This window comes from Chenopodium album, chromosome 5 (genome assembly GCF_948465745.1).
Source record: "Chenopodium album chromosome 5, dcCheAlbu1.1, whole genome shotgun sequence".
Taxonomy (NCBI): domain Eukaryota; kingdom Viridiplantae; phylum Streptophyta; class Magnoliopsida; order Caryophyllales; family Amaranthaceae; genus Chenopodium; species Chenopodium album.
Window position 1 is genome coordinate 206,698 of NC_137838.1, and position 20,157 is coordinate 226,854.

At 33.1% G+C, this 20,157-nt stretch overlaps 2 protein-coding genes across 2 annotated transcripts; one reads left to right on the forward strand and one right to left on the reverse strand.

The window, feature by feature from the left end:
• Positions 1–393: 393 nt before the first annotated feature.
• Positions 394–1,053, forward strand: LOC145631263 (uncharacterized). Its single transcript, XM_081683349.1, has one exon. The coding sequence runs from the start codon at positions 394–396 to the stop codon at positions 1,051–1,053; it is 660 nt and encodes a 219-aa protein (XP_081539475.1).
• A 16,977-nt stretch (positions 1,054–18,030) lies between these two features.
• Positions 18,031–19,836, reverse strand: LOC145631264 (uncharacterized). Its single transcript, XM_081683351.1, has 4 exons — positions 19,476–19,836; positions 18,881–19,021; positions 18,647–18,800; positions 18,031–18,550 (listed from the first exon to the last, which is right to left on the reverse strand). Exons 1-4 carry the CDS (start codon positions 19,834–19,836, stop codon positions 18,031–18,033), a joined length of 1,176 nt encoding a protein of 391 aa, XP_081539477.1.
• Positions 19,837–20,157: the final 321 nt, after the last annotated feature.

Below are 20,157 nucleotides of genomic sequence, written 5' to 3' on the forward strand. Positions count from 1 at the left end.
TTTCTTTGATAATTACACACACCATTTTTTTATGGGAAATTAATATTATTACAATGTACAACAAATCAACAATCTAACATCAAACTACAAACGACCTTGTCTAATGATTTGACGTGACGATCTTCCGTGCATGGCGTTGTGATCTTCCGTCTTCGTCGTCAATCTTAATTATGACAGTCAGTCGTCAACAAAAAATCCTCATTTATTCACCGATTTCTCATTTTTTTGTAACCAAAAAAAAAAAAAAAAAAAAAAAAAAAACTCAGTACAGTAATTATTAATTTCATCTATAAATACCCGAAACCCTTCACCACTTCTCAGTTCTCACCCCTCAACCCCATTTGAGAGGAGAGAGAAAATCCAAAATAAAAAAAAACCTCCATTCCCCCAACAATGGCGGTTACCATCCATGAAAACCCACCACCTTCCCACAAAGTCCGGCACTACACCATCAGCATCTCTTCCACCCACACCATCTCCACCACCGTCACCTCCCACCCCGGCGCCGCACGCGACTGGATCCACCGCACACTCCACCAACACCGCCGTAACCGCCACCGTCTGATCATCGGCCTTGGCGTCCAATGGACTCCAAACACAATCTCTCTGATGAACAGCCCCGCCTCCACCATCCAGCTCTGCATCGGGTCTCGCTGCCTCATCTTCCAGCTCCACCACTCTCTCTCCTCCCCACGCATCCTTCGCCGCATTCTCTTCGACACTCGTAACACCTTCGTTGGGTTATGGAATCACTCTGATGCTTCGAAGCTTCTGGAGTGTGATCATAAGCTTGAGATGGTGAAGGGTATGCCGATTGATCTCAGGAATCATGTGTTTGACCGCCATGGGAGGTCGCTTCAAGGTGGTTCGATTGTTGACATTGCTGCTCAAGTTCTGAAAATTGAGATTGAATGGGATCATCAAACTTCAATGACTGATTGGGAGCTTCATCAGCTTAGTCGCTCTCAAGTTCGTCAAGCTACTGTTGATGCTTTTGTTGCTTTCGCCATTGGTATGGATGTTCAAGCTTGGAAACTTAACAATTATATCTGACTTTAAATGTCATTATTCCACTTCTTTTTTTTTTTTTTTTAAATTTATTTAAGTGGTAATTAATTAATGTGTCGGATGGTTTTATGTTACCCAAACTTTTAGCCTTTTAGGGTTTGTTTGGATGATGGGGGTTTTTGATCTTGGTGATTTTGTTTTACCATTTTGATATAATTTTCGGTTTAGGTGAAAACTGCCATTTTGATGGAATTGTGTGTAGCACCAAAATCTGACATGTTAATTTGTGAATTGCGAATTTAACCTTTATTCGTTTTTTTTTTTTTTTTTTTTTTTTTTAATAACTTATTTATTGTTATTAGATTTTTGTTTTTTTTTTAATATAAATATAGAAGTAATGTTTCAAAAACCAAAATGTAGGAACAAGTGAAATAATTTTTTATTTTTTAAAAATGTGATTGTTACTTTGTATTATGATAATCTTGTGGGATTGTGTTGAATACATTAAAATTTAATGTACTCCGTATACCTTTAACAAGAATTAATTTGTACGATTTAATACTATAAACTTTTACAAACATCCCATGATCCCCATCAACCTCTCGTCTGGTTTCCAAATCAGGTGAAACATAGCTTAAGGATTTTTCAAATTGTGCACAGCTAATTTTGGTATAACAACTGGAGAAAGTTATGCATCCTTGACTGTCATTCAACAAATCAAATAGGTGCACCTGTTATTCACTTCTGGCCAAAATGTTACAACATCTTCTGTGGAAAACATGAGAATTGTCCTAAAGTTCTATGTTGATCTCATCCATTAATGCCCAATATCTCCATCATAAAGTGTTTGAATCAATAAATCCACTTTTTATGTTTATTACTCCACTCATTATGTGCTTACAAGTTACAACATATACAATAATGTGTGTATGAGTAAATGGCATCTTTACCTCATTAGTAACCTAAAAAGTCCATCATTTGAGATTGTTTATAGCTTATAATACTTGTTTTAGGCTCTATTCTAATAAGGGCGTGGGATATCAAAGCTCAAGTTACAACAAAGAGTACATTATGTTCACTTATTAAAGATCATCTTATCGTTTTTGAATTTAATTAAACTTATCTGAAATTACTTTAACTTATTTCAAGTAAGAATGTGGTTAGCCCTTATTAACAAATTGCCATAATTTATTTTTCCTTAACTTAGCTTATGCAAACTTATTTTCTACAAGAAATAGAATAGGTTTAAGCAAACATATTGAGTTTAGTTAAAATCTAGTAAAAGCTTAGATAAGGTAATAAGGCAAATTAAAATTTGTGGAAATGAAGTAAATAAAATGAATTCTTAGCAAAAAATAGTACTAGTATATAACTTATCGTTAATATATGATGTGGGAAAAAAAAAATCTTATAGAAATATTTTATACATCTAGGTGTATTGTGCACCTGACTAACCCAAAGTTAGTTTTTGATCTACTGTTTGTGATTAAATGATAAACTATTATCAAAACTAAACAAAATACTAATGGATATATTGTGCAATTAGGTGAGTCTATATCTTTCCCTCGTCAAATAATTGGTGATTCCATTGAAATTCATCATGCTAAAATTTATTGCGATTATCCAAGATAATAATGATGTTATATGTGGAGAATTAATTTTTAAAGCAAACTATGCATAAAAGATAAAATCGGATAAGGATTGATAAGTAGATAAAAAGTACAAAGTAAGATAAATTCAAATGAGTTTTGAGAGCTTATAATTTCTTATCTATTTAACTAATTTTAGTCATAAATTTAACTTAGCTCTCCCTCATTTAAAGTTGTAGAATAGATTGATCTAGTTGTAGGGATTTATCAAAATTATTGTGAGTTATATTCATATGCTTTTCACTTTTAAACTATCTTATGCTAAACTTAGGGCATGTTTTCATACGTTTATTTTCAGTTCAGCTCAACTCAACTCTTAATTTTCTTCTCTTATAAAATATTCATTTCACTTTAGTTCAATCAATGAGAACAGACCCTTATTTTACACAACTTTAATTAATTTTTTGAAAAGAAAATTTAGGAAATCACCCTAATAAAATGAAAGTGAGCAAGTTGTTAGCATACAATTCAAGTATGAGAAAGTGAGAATTGTAATTTTAAAATTAGTAAAAAGTACACAAAATGAAAATAATTTGAGAAACTGATGATTGGTGTTTGATAGATTGTTTTTATTCAATAAATTATTCCCCAATTTTGGTCACAAAGTCCTTAATTAGTTAATTGATTAAAATTGACATTTGATTTTGAAATTTAAAGTAAATGACCAATTTTTTTGAAACTCCATCCATTTAAAAAAAAAAAAATCAGTTTTATCCACCGAAACACTCAAGTAAGCCTATTGCACCGCAGCACTTACCCCGCCACAATCAGTCCTACTCTGCAGTCTGCACTGCTGATTAGTCAAGTCCAGTCCAATCTTTTCTCCCTTCCCTCTATTTCTCTTTGCGTATTTGACAAGCTTTTATTTTACATTATTTAACCAACCATTTTCACAAAAAAAAACCGTTTTCTCTCTCTAAAAGTCTAAAACCAAAGCCACAACACAAACAATGAACCCAGATTCCATAACCATCATTCCCGATTGGAACCCCAACCCAAATCGTCGCAAAACTTACACCATTCTTCGCCGAAACAATTGACACCGTCGTCACCTCCACCCCCGCCGTCGCACGGCAGTGGGTTCACACTCTCCGGTACAACCACCGCCGTGCACTCTACACTTCCTCCCTCACCATCGGCCTCGGCGTTCAATGGCGTCCCACTTTCTCCCCTGACTCCGACACCGCCGCCACTCTCCAACTCTGCGTCGACTCCGACTGTCTCATCTTCCAACTCCATCACGCCTCCTCCGTCCCGGCCACCCTGAGGAAGCTTCTCTCCGACGATCGTGTCACCTTCGTTGGGGTCCACAATGGAAGAGACCGGAGACTTCTAGAAGAATCTGAGCATAGGTTGGAAGTTGAGTGTTTGGTTGATTTGGCTAAGAGATATGGGTATGGGAATTGGTCTATGGGAGAAATGGCGGCAAGATTAATGGGTGCTGATGACGTGGTTAAGCCTTATCGGTTGGGAGTGAGTAATTGGGAAGCTTATTGGTTGAGTGATGAACAGGTTCAGTATGCTTGTGTTGACGCTTATCTTTCTTATTGTCTTGCTCGAGCTCTGCAAGATCAAGATGATGATGATGATGATGATGATGATGATGCTGTGATGTCTTCTGATGGTAATGATTCTGATTTCTGATTATTATTAGTTTCGCCCTAGTTCCATTTTAAATTCCACTATTAACATGACACTATTAGGAAGCTATACTAAAATTTCTAAGTTAAATAGGGATTTCCAGTTTTTGTAATTTTGATTACCTTTTTGGGGTGGTCAATTTTGCTAGGTGGAGTGATTGTTTTGCTTTTACTACTTTACTCGTAATGTTTGGGTCTCAGTAGAATTTGTGCACATGAAATTTAATAAATTAGAGCAAGATTAGCGGATGACATCATCATTTTTAAAGTTTTATGTCTTAAGATATGACTTGTTTTTTTAATGCATTTAAGAAGCTCTAAACAAAATCTGAAGTAGAGTCTTCAAAACTCAAGACTCAACCTAAGACTCAACTCTACACAGTGTACACAGTGTTTTCCATATATATATACATCAAAACTCAGTGTTTTGATAAAAATAAAAAAAAGAAAAAAAGAAAAAACCTTTTTTAATTTCTCAATTACATTAAAATCTATGTACATTTCTTTTAAAAAAAAATCAATGTACATTGTTTAATTTTTTTTTTTTTTTTTTATATAGATATGTGCGTTTGTTTTTAAATTTTTATATACAAAAATCATGTTGTTTGTTTTATTTTATCTTAATTATGTATTTTAATTATCCTATTTTTTTTAAAAAAAAAAACTAATTATCCTATTATTTGTTATTGTTTGTTGGTTTTTAATATTTATCATGTATGTACCTAGTCATAATACAATTACCCGATATATGTATTGTAAAAGCTAAATGTCCTATTGATTTTTTTTTGCTTGATCTATTTTGATATTAATTTTCAACTATGATCTAAATTGGGTTAGAAATTTGTTACCCCAATGTGAATATTCATATCATATTAAAATTATGTATGTATTTCAATGTATGTATATATTAAAAGACAAAATAAAAAATTAATAAATATTTTAAAGAAATCTAAAATAAGTCTAAGGATTGAAGAGATAAATTTGATTGAGTCTTGAGGAGTCTTAACATAATTAGAAATCAAAAAAAAAATTAAATTTAATATAAAATCTAATGTGGCAATGAATTAAAATCTTAAGACTAGATAGGGCTAATCTTGCTCTTAGTTTAATTCCACGTGAATATGTATTGTTTACCTCCGTTACATATTATTTGCAACGATTTGATATAAAGTAGACTATCTCTATTATATATTATTTGCAATTATTTGACATAAAGTATAGAGGAAAAACGTCTAATCGTTGCAAATAATATGAAACCGAGGCAGTATTTCTTAAATTTAGATTTAATGAGAAGGATTTAGATCAGACCAGATCAAAACTTTGATTATCATTTATTTATTGTTAAATATAGTTAATTGCGTATTAAAATTGTTTATTAAAATTACATATTTAAAAAGTTCTTAATAAGACGAATCTAACAAGATCCATTTTGGTAATTTTTTTTTTATAGATTAGTATCAAAATACGGTCAAAGTTTAGTCAAGTTGTTAAATCAGTTCAGACCAGATCAGACCTTAAAAAATTCAAACCAGATCTACTTATTTCAGGTGAAGAGAATAAGTCCTTAGGAATTAGAAATACTTCGTATTGAAATATTTGCCATTAAAAATATATTTTTTTTTAATGTATTTGTACTCTTATACGAATTGAAGTACATGTTTTTTTTAGAATGATTTCTCCTATTTGTTCTGGCTGGAACATATTGCTATCTAAACTTGTGGAGACTTAACGGTGTTACTACGTTATTACACTGGTCTGAACATTTTCCCAACTATATAATGATGTTGATTCCTTGATTGAGTATATAAAACTAGAGAGCCTAATATGTACACGCGAGTCATTTGCTTATTCAATCAAAAATAATTAAAAATATTATTCGTTCATTTTAATATACCAAATTCTATTAAAACCAAACATAATGCCATATTTTAAATTGGGCATATATATAATGAAAATATAGTTGGTTAATATGGTTATAGGTCTAACATTATATAAGTGTTATATATACTCGGTACTGTTTAATGAACCTACAAAAATACTACACAAAACCTGAACAAGTTTAACAAACAACGAAGAGGGAATAACCATCGTGTGATAATCGACTGAGTGCACCGCCTTGTTGCTGACTGTGCCACCTATGCTAATACGAAGTAAGATTTATGGTGGAATTAAAAAGCTAGCTCGCAAAAGTTTAGAATTTGAAAATCCCATCCTAAGGGAATAATCAAACTTCCTTGAGAGATGAGGGGTGGATAGGCTTGGGTGTTGCAGTAAGGGACTAAAGTAGGGATGTCATCTTCAGTTAGAGCTGTCAAAAGCTGACCCGACTCGAACCCGATTATTAACCGACCCATCTGAACCCGAAAAAATGGTGACCCAAACCCGACTTGACCCGATCTGAAACCAACCCTAGACCTGAGTATGTGAGACTCGAACCCGAACATGAACCGACCTGGAGATGACCCTACACGAATGTAACCCATACATCATTGGCCTGAATCAAACCTGACTTGAACCAAAATTGATCCAAACCCCTTTTAATCTGTCAAAACCCGAATTTAACCCGACCTGTTACAAACCCGACCCGAAATCAACCCGACTTGTTATTGATCTGACCCAAATTCAACCCAACTTGTTATTGACCCGACCTATTACTACTCGACCCAAAAATTCAACTTGATCTGTTACTAACCCGACCCGAAATCAACACGACTTGTTATTGACCGGACTTAAATCCAATCTAAATTGTTCTTAACCCGATTTCAAATCCCTTTAAATTCAGTTTAGACCACCTTATTATTGTTAATCAAAGCATTTTGTCTAAGGAGACCAAGTCGGTTCAAACCAACAAAAGAAAAGAGCATCATTCCCAAATTTATGAGTTAAACATAGTATATATTTGTTGTATGGTCAAAGGAGATAATTATCTTCTTAATTTATAGAGTATAGTTCCCTAGTATGTTGCCAAATATATTATAGTCAAAGAAAATAATTAGCTTGATAAAAATGATAATTATCTATTTTAAAAAGTTAGTTGAACCCGAATTTGACCTGACTTGGAAATGACCCGACCAAATTGTAATCCGCAAATTATTGACTTGAACATAACTCGACTTGAACCCGAGAATGACTCGACTTGGAAATGACCTAACCTGATTATAACCCGCAAATTATTGACTTGAACCGAACCCGAGAATGACCTGACCTATATATAACCCGCAAATTATTAACTTGAACCGAACTCGACTAAAACCCGAGAATGACTCGACCTAATTCTAACCCGCAAATTATTGACTTGAACCGAACCCGAATCAAACCCGAGAATTACCATAACCCGTTTTAACCCGTTAAAACCCGAATTAAAACCGACTTATTGTTCACCCGATCCAAATGTAATCTGACCTGTTATTAACCCGACCTAAACCTGACCCAAACCCGATAAGATGTATGACCCGACGTGACCCGGCTCAAGCATGAACCAACCCGAATCCAGCCCGCATAGGTTATGGCATTAACCCGACCCGAGTTGACCCGACCCACTCTTACCCGACTAATTTAACCAAATTGACAGCTCTATACGGTTACAAACGGCATTGTATGAACCCAAGATGTATCCCCTAAAATCTAAAGACTTTTCGGGGGCTCTGAAACCTCCAAAATTTATCAAAAAGTGTGGATATTAGCCTTCAATTTTGGATTTTTTTACATTTTTTCACCCGGAAATAAAAATTGCTAAAATATTTACCATGGTCCCTAATACCCTCTGAGTGTTCAATTGGGTGGGTGAAACCATCTTATTAATGAACTCAAGCCTACTACGAACATTTACGACAACATATAATGATCATATATGGTTCCAAACAACATTATATGACCCCGATATGTATCCCCTAAAATCTCAAGTCTTTTCGACAACAGGCCTCGAAACCTCCAAAATTTCATAAAAAACATATATATTAGCCTTCAATTTTGGAATTTTTTGACCTTTTATTACCCGAAAATAAAAATTGCCGAAATGTTTACCATAATTCCTAATACCCTCCGAAAGTCCAATTGGGTGGGTGGAACCATCCAATTTGCCGTTAAACAACCAATTTACCGGTTTACAACTTACACCGATTTCATTAACTTAAGCCTACCACGAACATTTATGACAACAAATAATGATCATTTATTGTTCCAAGCAGCATTATATGATCCCAAGATATATCAACTAGAATTTCAATACTTTTCGACACCGGGGCCCGAAACCTGCAAAATTTCTCAAAAAGTGTCTATATTAGCCTTTAATTTTGGAATTTTTTGACTTTTTTTCGCCCGAAAATTAAAATTGTTAAAATGTTTACCATGTTCCCTAATATCCTCTGGGAGTCTATTGGGTAGGTGGAACCATCCAATTTGCCTTTAAACGTCCAATTTATCGGTTTACAACTTGCATCGATTTCATTAATTCAAGCTTATCACGAACATTTATGACAACATATAATGATCCTATATGGTTCCAAACGACTTTATATGACCCCGAGAAGTATCCCCTAAAATCTCAAACCTTTTTGATACTGAGCCCCGAAATCTCCAAAATTTCTCAAAAAGCGTGGATATTAGCCTTCATTTTTGGAATTTTTTTGACTATTTTTCCCACAGAAATACAAATTGCCGAAATGTTTACCATTTTCCCTAATACCCCTAGAGAGTCCAAATGAGTTGGTGGAACCATCCAATTTGCCTTTAAACGACCAATTTACCGGTTTACAACTTGCACCGATTTCATTAACTCAAGCCTACCACGAACATTCATGACAATAAATAATGATCATATATATGGTTCCAAACGACATTATTATATGACCCCGAGATGTATTCCCTAGAATTTCAAGACTTTTAAACACCAGGTCCCGAAAACTCAAAAATTTCTCAAAAACCGTGGATATTAGCCTTCAATTTTTGTATTTTTTTGCCCAGAATTAAAAATTGCTGAAATATTTACCATGGTCCCTAATACCCTCTTGGATTCCAATTGGGTAGACGAAACCATCCAATTTGTCTTTAAACAACCAATTTACCAATTTACAACTCACTGATTTCATTAATTCAAGTCTACCACGAACATTTATGAAAACATATAATGATCATATATGGTTCCAAACGACATTATATAACCCCGAGATATATCCCCTAAAATCTCAAGACTTTTCATCAACGGGTCCCGAAACCTCCAAATTTTTCAAAAAGCATGGTTATTAGCCTTCTTTATTGGAATTTTTCGACTTTTTTTTTCACCCGTAAATAAAAATTGTTGAAATGTTTACATGGTCCCTAATACCCTCTGGGAGTCCCATTGGGTAGGTGGAATCATCCATTTTGCCTTTAAACGGCAAATTTACCGATTTAAAACTTGCATCGATTTCATTAATTCAAGTCTACCACGAACATTTATGACAACAAATAATGATCATATACTGTTCCAAACGACATTATATGACCCCAAAATGTATTCCATAAAATTACAAACTTTTTAACTCCGGGCCTCGAAACCTCCAAAATTTCTTAAAAAGCGTGGATATTAGAGTATTAGACTTCAATTTTGGAATTTTTTTAACTTTTTTTCGATCGAAAATAAAAATTGCCAAAATGTTTACCATGATCACTAATATCCTCCGGGAGTCTAATTGGGTGGGTGGAACCATCCAATTTGCTTTTCAACGACCAATTTACCGATTTACAACTAGCACCGATTTCATTAACTCAAGCCTACCACTAACATTTATGACAAATATAATGATCATATATGGTTCTAAACGGCATTATATGACCCAGAGATGTATTCCCTAAAATCTCAAAGCTTTTCGACGCCGGGACTCGAAACCTCCAAATTTTTTTCGAAAAGCGTGGATATAAGCCTTCAATTTTGGAATTTTTTGACTTTTTTCGCCCAAAAATAACAATTGTCGAAATTTTTACCATGGTCCCTAATACCCTCCGGGAGTCCAATTGGGTAGGTGTATCCATCCAATTTTCCTTTAAACGACCAATTACCGGTTAACAACTTGCACCGATTTCATTAAATCAAGCATACCACGAACATTTATGACAACATATAATGATAATACTACCTCCATTAAATGTTATCTGCAACTTTTGCCATTTCGAGATGATCAGGGTTATGTGCAACTTTCCATTTTATTTCCATTTTTAGTAAAGAAAAAGGCATGAAATTACCTTTTTACCCTACTTAATTTTTTTTTTGTTAATTATTACCCTTATTATCTCCTAAAACTAATCAGATTTCACTAACCTAAAACTAATCAGATTAATCTAACCTAATTATTCCCTCCCTTTATTTTCACATCCCCCTCCTTCTCTCCTCATTTCCTCACTTCCCCAACCACCAAAAATTAATTTCTGATGGTTGGGTATTCCTTTATGTTCTTTCATCTTCTTCAGAAGATGAACCCTAGTTCATCGTTTCCCAGTTTCTCTCTCCTCTTCTACTTCGATTCTTCATTTTCCTCTCTCCAGATCTACTCTTCACCACTCCATTTTCTCACCAAAAGAGTCCCCAACGAAAATGGTTAATCTTGATCCTTTGAAAGATGCGTACTTGGCCACAAATGATAAGGGTGAGGAGAATTTGATCCGGCACTTCATCCATTGCTTTGAAACTGGCAACCCTTTTCCTCGTGAGTTCTACGAGTCTTCTGAAACTGGTCCCTCTGTACTCTATACACATACAGAGCTTTGGGTCAAGTGCTCAAGAGTTTGGATGAGGAGGAGCGCTTGAAGAGGGAGGAGGGGAAAGAGGTTCCTGTAGATATGGTGGCTGAATCTGGCGGTCCTGCTCCTGCTCCTGCTCCTGCTCCTGCAGATCTGGGGTCTGTTTCTCCTGCTCTTGCAGATCTTGTGGCTGAATCTGCTTTGGGGAGTGTTGTGGCTCCTCAAAAGGCCAGATCTAAGAGGCCTTGGTCACCCCCCAAGGTCAGATCTACGAGGAAGGCGACGCGTGTCGCTCTAAGGAGGATGCGTGGGCTTCCAGACCATGAGTTCATCATCCTTTCTTCTGATGAGGATGAGGAAATGGAGGAGGCTTCTCCTTCTCCTCCCAAGATGCCTGACTCTGGATGCTCTTCAGTCCCTGTGGTCAAATGCTATGTGAGGCGGATGAACCGTTCAGTTCAACCCTCTGAGTGACTGCTTTTGTAACTATTCCTAACCCTAATCTCTTTAATTTATAATCACGAGTCCCTCATATATCTTGGTTGCTTTGTTTTTAATTCCTGCATGTGTTCTGGGCTTGATTGTTTATGTTTTACTGGATTATGTTGTTGCTTGACGAACTACATGAGTCCTGTTGCCAATTTGTTGTTGGATTGTTATTGATATGTGGTGGATTTGTTGGATGAGCATGCATGTGGCTTAAATATAGAGCATGTGGTGTTGGAATGTTGTTCATATGTTGTTGGTCGTATTATTGTTGGGATATGGTGTATGATGTTCTTTTGCCTGTGATGATGCTGCCTAATGCTGCTTGTCTGATTGAAAGTGTGTTGCCTTGATCTCCTTGTTTGTGTACCAATAAAGATGGAACAAGGGATTGTGATTGATGAATGATGAATGCTGAGTTCAGTTTGGTGTGTTTCTTTTGTTGTGTGGTGTATACAATGTTCTCAATGATCATATTTTGTAGAGAACAATGCCTATAGTTTGGTGTTCCTGCTTTAGAAGTGCATGAAAGAGTCCCTCCCTTTTGTTATGTGCCCCATGAATGTATGGAGTCCCCCTGCCTGTATGAAATACCACCCTAAGTCACATGTATGGTCCATATGATGAAGGGACTCCAATGAATTTCACTTAACACATTAGACTTGCTCCAATAATCTCTTGTTTGAGATTGTTGTTGAGGTAACAATGTTGTCAAGTGTAGTATTCAACACCATTTATCACCTTCTGATGGACTTATAGTTTCACAACACAGCAAAAACTTGTCTTTGTCATTTCATTCAAAAAGTGATTACAAAAGTTGATTAAAATTACACTACAAAACTTTCTATAAAAGGAAAAAAAAAGGTTTGTTGCGAGTAATATGTAACGGCCTTTTTTAGTAATTGTTGCGAGTAAAAAGAAACGGAGGGAGTATAAAAGATTTGAAATAATATTATTATAGAATCAAATACTAACAAAAAAAATATAAAAGGTTAAAAAGGGAAGGGGGTTTTGGAGGGAAAAAACAATACCAGGATGTGACAGCCTTAGTGACACATGTCACCCTCATATTTGTTTTAGTATTAAGTTATTATTATTATTATTGATTGATTGATGATGATTAGATTTGAGAAAATGAAAACAAAGAGATAAAAATATTTTTCCTCATCATAGTTATACTCCTTACACTACAACTAAATTCAAACAGCACGAACTTCATATGCAGAAACACTATAAACATGGAAATTAAGTTTGTGAAATAATTAATGTTAAAAAAAATGAGGGAGCCCGGAAGAAATTTTATTTTCACTTTTTTTTTTTAAGGAAATTTTTAATTTTACTTTTGATTGAAGGTTTGAATATGCTATCTCAATAATTGATATTTCCTTACTTTGATCCCTCCAATTTCCATATATTTTATACCTAGATATTACTCCCTCCGTCCCCGATTGATAGTCACTTTTGTTAAAAAAATCACGGGAATTAAGGAAAAAATAATAAAGAAAGTTCATTGAAAAAGTAAATTTACATTGGGTATGAAAAAACTTAGAGAGAGAAAGTAATTAAAGTACATGTGAAAGTAAAATTTACATGAGAATGTTAAATTTGCATAAATATTTTTGCAAATGTTAAAGAATTTTGGTAAAAAAAATAATATTAATGGTACTTGAAAAAAGCAAATGTGACTAACATTTTGAATCACCAAAAATGGCAAAAGTGACTATCAATCGGGAACTGAGGGAGTAATATTCCAATATCTAAATAATAATATTGATATTTTTGTGACAGAATCAAATCAAGTCTATGAGATAATTAAACATATATTAAAGATACATAATTAAATATGTTAAAAATTAGTGATCTTCCTTCCTCGTATGACTCCTTTTCAAAATCAAAATCAATATCAATATTATTTTGAGAATCCCTCCTTATTTATAATATTGTTTCCTATATACAAGTATCTCTTTTCGTGATTTTTTTCTATAGTTTCATAGCTAGGAAAATCATGACATTCCAAAATTAAGAAGTTTATTCAGGCTATAAATTGAAAGTTGGCTTAGCATACAATGTAATACTCGCTTAAATCATTCATCCTTAAATCAAAATCGTTTAATTAATTACTTAAAACACGTAATTAAGAGCAATGGAAGCAAGTGGCAAATCAAAAATCATCCTTTTCATTTTATTTTCTCTCCTAATGACGGCACACTGTAAGTTTTGAAATGATTTATGGCCTAGTTTGGGAAAATATCTTTAGTTAATGGAACAAATTCCATAGAAATTGTTTAAACCAAAATTAATTCCTTCTTTGCATTGTTTTAAAAACTTATTCCCTGAATACTGTCCATGTAGGATCAGTATTAGTTTGTTTGTTTGTTTTTGTTTTTTTTTTTGTTTTTTGTTTTTTGTTTTTTTTTTTTTTTTTTTTTTTTTTTTTTTTTGCAGCTGTTGGTAATCAGTTGTATTTGAAGAGCCAATATTGTTGTTGGCGGATCTTTCTGCAAGGTTTTTTGAAGATGGAGTTTGATCTGATTGCAAATTATTTCCTGAGGTCGAATGCAAAGATATTCCCCTAAAATTAAAACAGGATGTAAAAATAAAAACATGAGAATTCATAATTGTATGAAATTACCTAGTGAGATTATATCAAAACAAATTTGCCCATAATTCATAATTGTATGAAATTATCCAGAAAATCAAAACAAAATTACAATTAGAAATTGGTGTTTTAGAAAGAGAAAGAAAGAGAGAAAAAAAAAGAGGTAGAAGAAAGAGAAAGAAGATCTAAGAAGAAGAAAATGGAAGTGAGGAAGTAGCTATGAAAACAATAACTTAATTGGCTGGACATTGTTTGCGTTTTGCAGCTACAACGATTCAAGTGCACACTCTCCGACATACCATTGTTGATTTGTTAACTCTTAGTGAGAACCGAGGAGAGAGAAAATGGGAGGATAGGGAAGACGTGGTAACTAGTAAAGTATTAAAGGCGATTTTACACTTTATTTATTTATTTTTGTTTAAAAGAATAACAAAGCTAATACCCGATCCTAGGTGGACACTATCTAGGGAATAAGTTTTTAAAACAATATTTAGGGACATCGTCCTTAGTTAATGACTTAATGTTTACTTTGTACGTTTATTGTTTGTGTGCTCCATTTAATTTGTTTGTTCTTCTTTTATAATTTTTTTTTTTGACAAATTCTTCTTTTATAATTTAATTTCTTATACATACAGATTTGTATTATCTAATGAATTTGTAATTGTACATGTATTTAGGTAATGTTAATGACAATGGAAGAATTAGTGATGCCGAAAACGGAGAAGGGCTGAATAAGTTTAGCAGCAAAATTAAAGTAGATAATTGTAGTCCAACACCATGCGCTTCAGGAGGTGGCACTTGCTATTGCTGTATTGTTGGGGCATGCTATTATTCATCTGCGGCATGTTGTTCTCATTGCAAATGTTAAGCGCAATTAATACTCCAAACGTGTTGCAAAAGGGATCTTTTACCAAAATGGCTATTTTAAGTATTTACCAAAACGGCTAATTATAAAATTTAATCCTCAAATTAGCTAAATTTATTGATTTGAAAGGAAACTATTTATTTTTATATTCCTTTGAACCTGTTTGGTTCACTTTATGATTTTTTTTTTAGTTTTATTTAAAAAGATTTAGTTTTATTTATTTTTAATTTTGGATTTATTTAAATTCTAATGCCATAGTATAAAATATCCCATTATTTTGAACAATAACAATCAATTTTATTTTATTTTTTTGAACGGACAATCAAGCAATTCTCAATTTTTAAAAAATTACATAACATAAACAACCACTCAAAAAAATGATCCAAACTTCCAATCAACAAAAGAAATAAAAAATACAACTATTTTTTTTAAACACATAAAAATAGAAATAAATGTATGTAAGTTTGATTCATCATATACATTAAACAAATAAAATATTCATACTAGCCGACAAACAAAAAGTATACAATTAGGGCCTGTTTCGATTGACTGAACTCAGCTGAACTGAACTGAGCTGAACTGAACTGAACTGAACTTATTAATTAGTGATTTTTAACTACGGATTAGTGATATTTGATTATTTATTGATTATTTATTACTATACATATGTGTATATACAAATGTACATATTAAAATATTTACGAAAAATATACTATATAATTATAATTATAAAATGTATGGAAAATATATTATAAAATGTATGGAAAATATATTATAAAATGTATGGAAAATATTTTAAAAATTTGAAACCTCTAAACATTTTAAACACATATATTATTTATTATTATTATTATTATTATTATTATTATTATTATTATTATTATTATTATTATTATTATTATTTATTGATGATTATTATTATTATTATTATTATTATTATTATTATTATTGTTAATAATAATAATAATAATAATAATAATAATATTATTATTGTTTTTGTTGTTGTTGTCGTCGTAATAAGAGTTTAAAAGAATGAAATTTGGCTTTATATTATTAGCAATATCATTAGACATAAATTAAAAGCTGAACTGAACTGAGCTGAGCTGAGCTGAGCTGAACTGAACTGAACTGAACTGAACTGAATTTCAACGGAACAGAACAGGCCCTTAATTTAATAGATATGAAAAAGATGAACAATACCCTAAAATCCCTTATCGTCGTATAAATTTCTAAGTTTGTGTATGTAGGTTACAACTTACAAATGTACAGCTTGGAAAGCAAATACTTAAAAAAAATTCCGCACATGTATGGCTAATTACAACATGATACAAAATAAATTTCTAAAATAGGAGTATCAGTTTAACCCTATATAATTTTTAAAAAAAAAAAAAATTGATAAAGATAAATAAGTAGATGGACATAATTTTTTATCAACAAAAGTGTTAAATCAAATTATGATGCACATTTTTTATTTTTTTTATTTTTTTATTTTTTTTTTATTTTTTTTTATTTTTTTATTTTTTTTTTAAGAAGAAGAAGGCAAGCAAGTCATATGTCATTAATTAACGAACAAATTGTCCATGAGTATATAGGGCATTACTATATCGTCTATATGTCTACATTTTGACAATGATTCATAAGACTATAAGAGTGTTTCTATCATATATCAATTAGTATTATGTGCACCTATAAATAGGTAAATCACGTCTATACTTTAGAACATTTAGTAAAAAAAATTGAACATTGTACAAAAAATGAATATTTAGTAAAAATATATGAACATGTCATAATAATTGAACATAAACATGCAATTTAGATGTTCATATTTTATAAAGAAATGTTCATTTTGTACACAGTAAATAATCAGTATATATTACAAAAGTATTGAATTACTACGAGTCAGACAAACTTCTTTCAAAATTTGTTTGACTCGTAATAATTCAAAATTTGCGATTGTTCAGTTTTTTTTTTTTTTTTACTAAATGTTCAAATTTTCTTATTGTTCATATTTTTTTGGGAAATTCCCATTGGTAACATCCAGGTTTTGACTTTTCCCAGCGGTACCACATTTTTTTTTGACTTCCTAATGATACACCCCAGTTTTTGACTTACTAACTAACGTGATTAAGTCTGTTAATCAGACGTTAATAAGTTGGTTTTGTAGCAGCTTAGGTTTAAAAAAAAGGGAAAAGTCTATTATGCCCCCACTTAAATCATTTGCCCTCCAAACTTTCCCTCTCTTATTTTTCTGTTATTTCCCACCTAAACAATTCCCTCCCTTTAAATGCGCCACTTCCTATTTTTTTCCCCATTTCATTTCTCCCCCATTATTGAATTTATCTTACTCTCCAATTGTTTGACATAGCTGGTTCTTCAAGCTCTGGTTTTTCTTCTGGCAGCAGACATGGAAGGTCCACCCAGGGAGAACCTATTTCAAGTGCAAGCACTGTGGTATCTTCATGTGGGTCACTGAAAATCAATTGATGGGAAACACAACAGGGGAGAGAAATGTTGCTGAGTATGCTAATCTGAGAGAAGAATCCAATGAATTTACAGAGAGATCATATGAATTTGCAGCCTCGATTTAGTTTGTACCTGATTTTACTTTATTTTGTTGCTCTCAATTTAAAGTGATGTACTATGTGAAATTATTAGCAATATTAATTTGTCATGCCATATATTTGGTAGATCATTAGCATTTAAAGGTTGTACTGTTTGAATTTATGAATGACAAATGAAAAAAAGGAAACATCAATTAGCTTTTTGTTTTATATACTTTTTGAAATTAGTAATGATTCTAACACAACCTTTTATCTAAATGAACTGATATCACAACTTTAAACAAAGCCAAAGTTGGCTGATTTCATATAACCAAAATGTAGATAGTTAACAAAGTTAAGTTCCAAACCAAAATATATCAATTCCAAACAACAAACTACACTGTCAGAATCCAAAAATAAATACTTAAATTCCCTAGCTTTTACTGAACAAAAAATCAGCTTAAGTATCAAAAAAGAGAGTTGAATACATATAACTCTCTGCTACTGTATCCAAACTTAGAGAATTAGATTAGGCTTGAGACAGATTCAATGGTTGGGTAGGAATCTGTGAGGCATTCAATTCTGTTGGATGTTCAGCTGAGGGTCTTCCTTGATTCATGGACTTGGATCCTGCAGCCTCAGATGTTGCTGTCTTTGAAGCCTTTGCTGCATTAGATTGATCTTTGACCCTTGGGTTCTTGATGACAACAGGCTCAGAAGCCTTCAACTCTTTTCCAGTTAAGCCCCCCTTACAGGTTGCCTTATTGTGCCCAAAGCAACCACACTTGCTGCACTTCACTGTTTTGCTTCTTTTGCCTGGTTGCACTTCTCCTTCTTCTCTTTTTCTATTCCTACTTGGCCTTCCAATTCCCCTCTTCATCTTAGGGGGCATGATAATTCTACCTGAGTCATCAGAAGGCCATTGTTCTGTGTCTGGAATGGGGTTAATGCACACACTGTAAGACTGCTTATATGTCTTCACAGAGTACCAGGAGCTAACAAAGTCATGTGGGTCTAACTTTGCATCAATTAGTGCCCTAATGGCATGCCTACATGGTACCCCAGATAATTGTCATGCCCCACATGAACAAATTTTCTTGTTAAGGCTCAGAGGGAACTGAGATCTACCTTCATGGATTTCATACTCCCCTGGGCTGGACTTGTACACTCTACAGTTTGAGCTTGCCTTTCCTATCTCTTTCACCAGTTTCACAATCTTTGGACAAATGTCTTCATTTTTCCAAGACTTTGCATTCTCAAGCCTTGTTGCAATTCTCACCATGCATACCCTCCTTATGCCTGCATATTCAATCTAAATTAGACAACTACTCACAATTTATAAACATTCAACTGAAGTAAACAAGTTATGCACAATGTACCTTCTAGCAAAGTTAATACAGGCCTACACCTATTAACTCCAAGTGTGGAGTTAAAGCTTTCCACAAAATTAGATGTATTGGATTCATTGCATACATCAGGGTTAAATTTATGCTTACTCCACTTGGACTGTTCCCCCAAGTCTGCAAACCAAGACATGACTTCATCACCTCCATGTTTCTAAAGCTTCTCCATAGCTTTCCTGAATGTTATATGCAAATGTTGAGAATTGCAGAATGTGAATGCACATGTGAAAGCAGAAGTTGAGTAGTATACCTGAATGTGAAAGCAGAAGTAGCATTACAAGCTCTCCAAAACAGGACATACATGAGAGGGCCTGGAAACTTCTTTTTGTAGTTCCTACTAAGGTGACTACAATAGAACCTTCTGTCAGCTTATGGTCACACATTGTCCAAAGCTAATTCAACTCCCTGAAACAGTGATGAATTAGATAAGTATGCATATATATATATATATATATATATATATATATATATATATATATATATATATATATATATATATATATATATATATATATATATATATATATATATATCAAGAACAGAACTGAACAACAAAATTAAAGTTAGGTACTTGCCTTTTTCCTATCAGAAATGATTGTCCAATGCTTTCTTGAGGACTCTTTGACAATATTCAGAAAATGCCAAAAGAAATAGCTCCATGACTCCTTGTCTTCTTGGCTTACTACAGCATAGGCAATGGGAAAAATCTCATTATTGCCATCTATACCCACAGCAGATAGCAATATGCCCCCATAATTTCCTTTGAGGTGTGTTCCATCTACACCAATCAAAGGTCTGACACCTCTAAGAAGGCCCTTCCATTGTCCAGTGAAAGAAATGAATATGCTTGTAAACTGAAGCTGCTTAGGTAGGGACTCAGATTCTTTCCAAGCACAAAAAGCTTTACTTCCAGGGTTTGTTTCAATGCACATTTGAGCATACATAGGCAGCAAAGAGTATGACTGTAACACCCCAATAATTCTCCCTTTTCCAAACCACTTACTTTAAATAAAAATAGAGGAGAACCATTGGCATGTTACCGCCACGTGTTAAAACGTTAAGGCTTTATCAAAGTATTGCAGCGGAAATCCAACTTAAATATTAAAATAATATAATTTAGAAAACCAATAAGTCAAAGCTTACAAATTGGAACCATAAAGGCCCTTATTAAAACCAAACCAATATTCAAATCCCAAAACATAATTAAAATAGTAAAACATAAATAAGTTCAACACAAAGAACGAATACTCTCA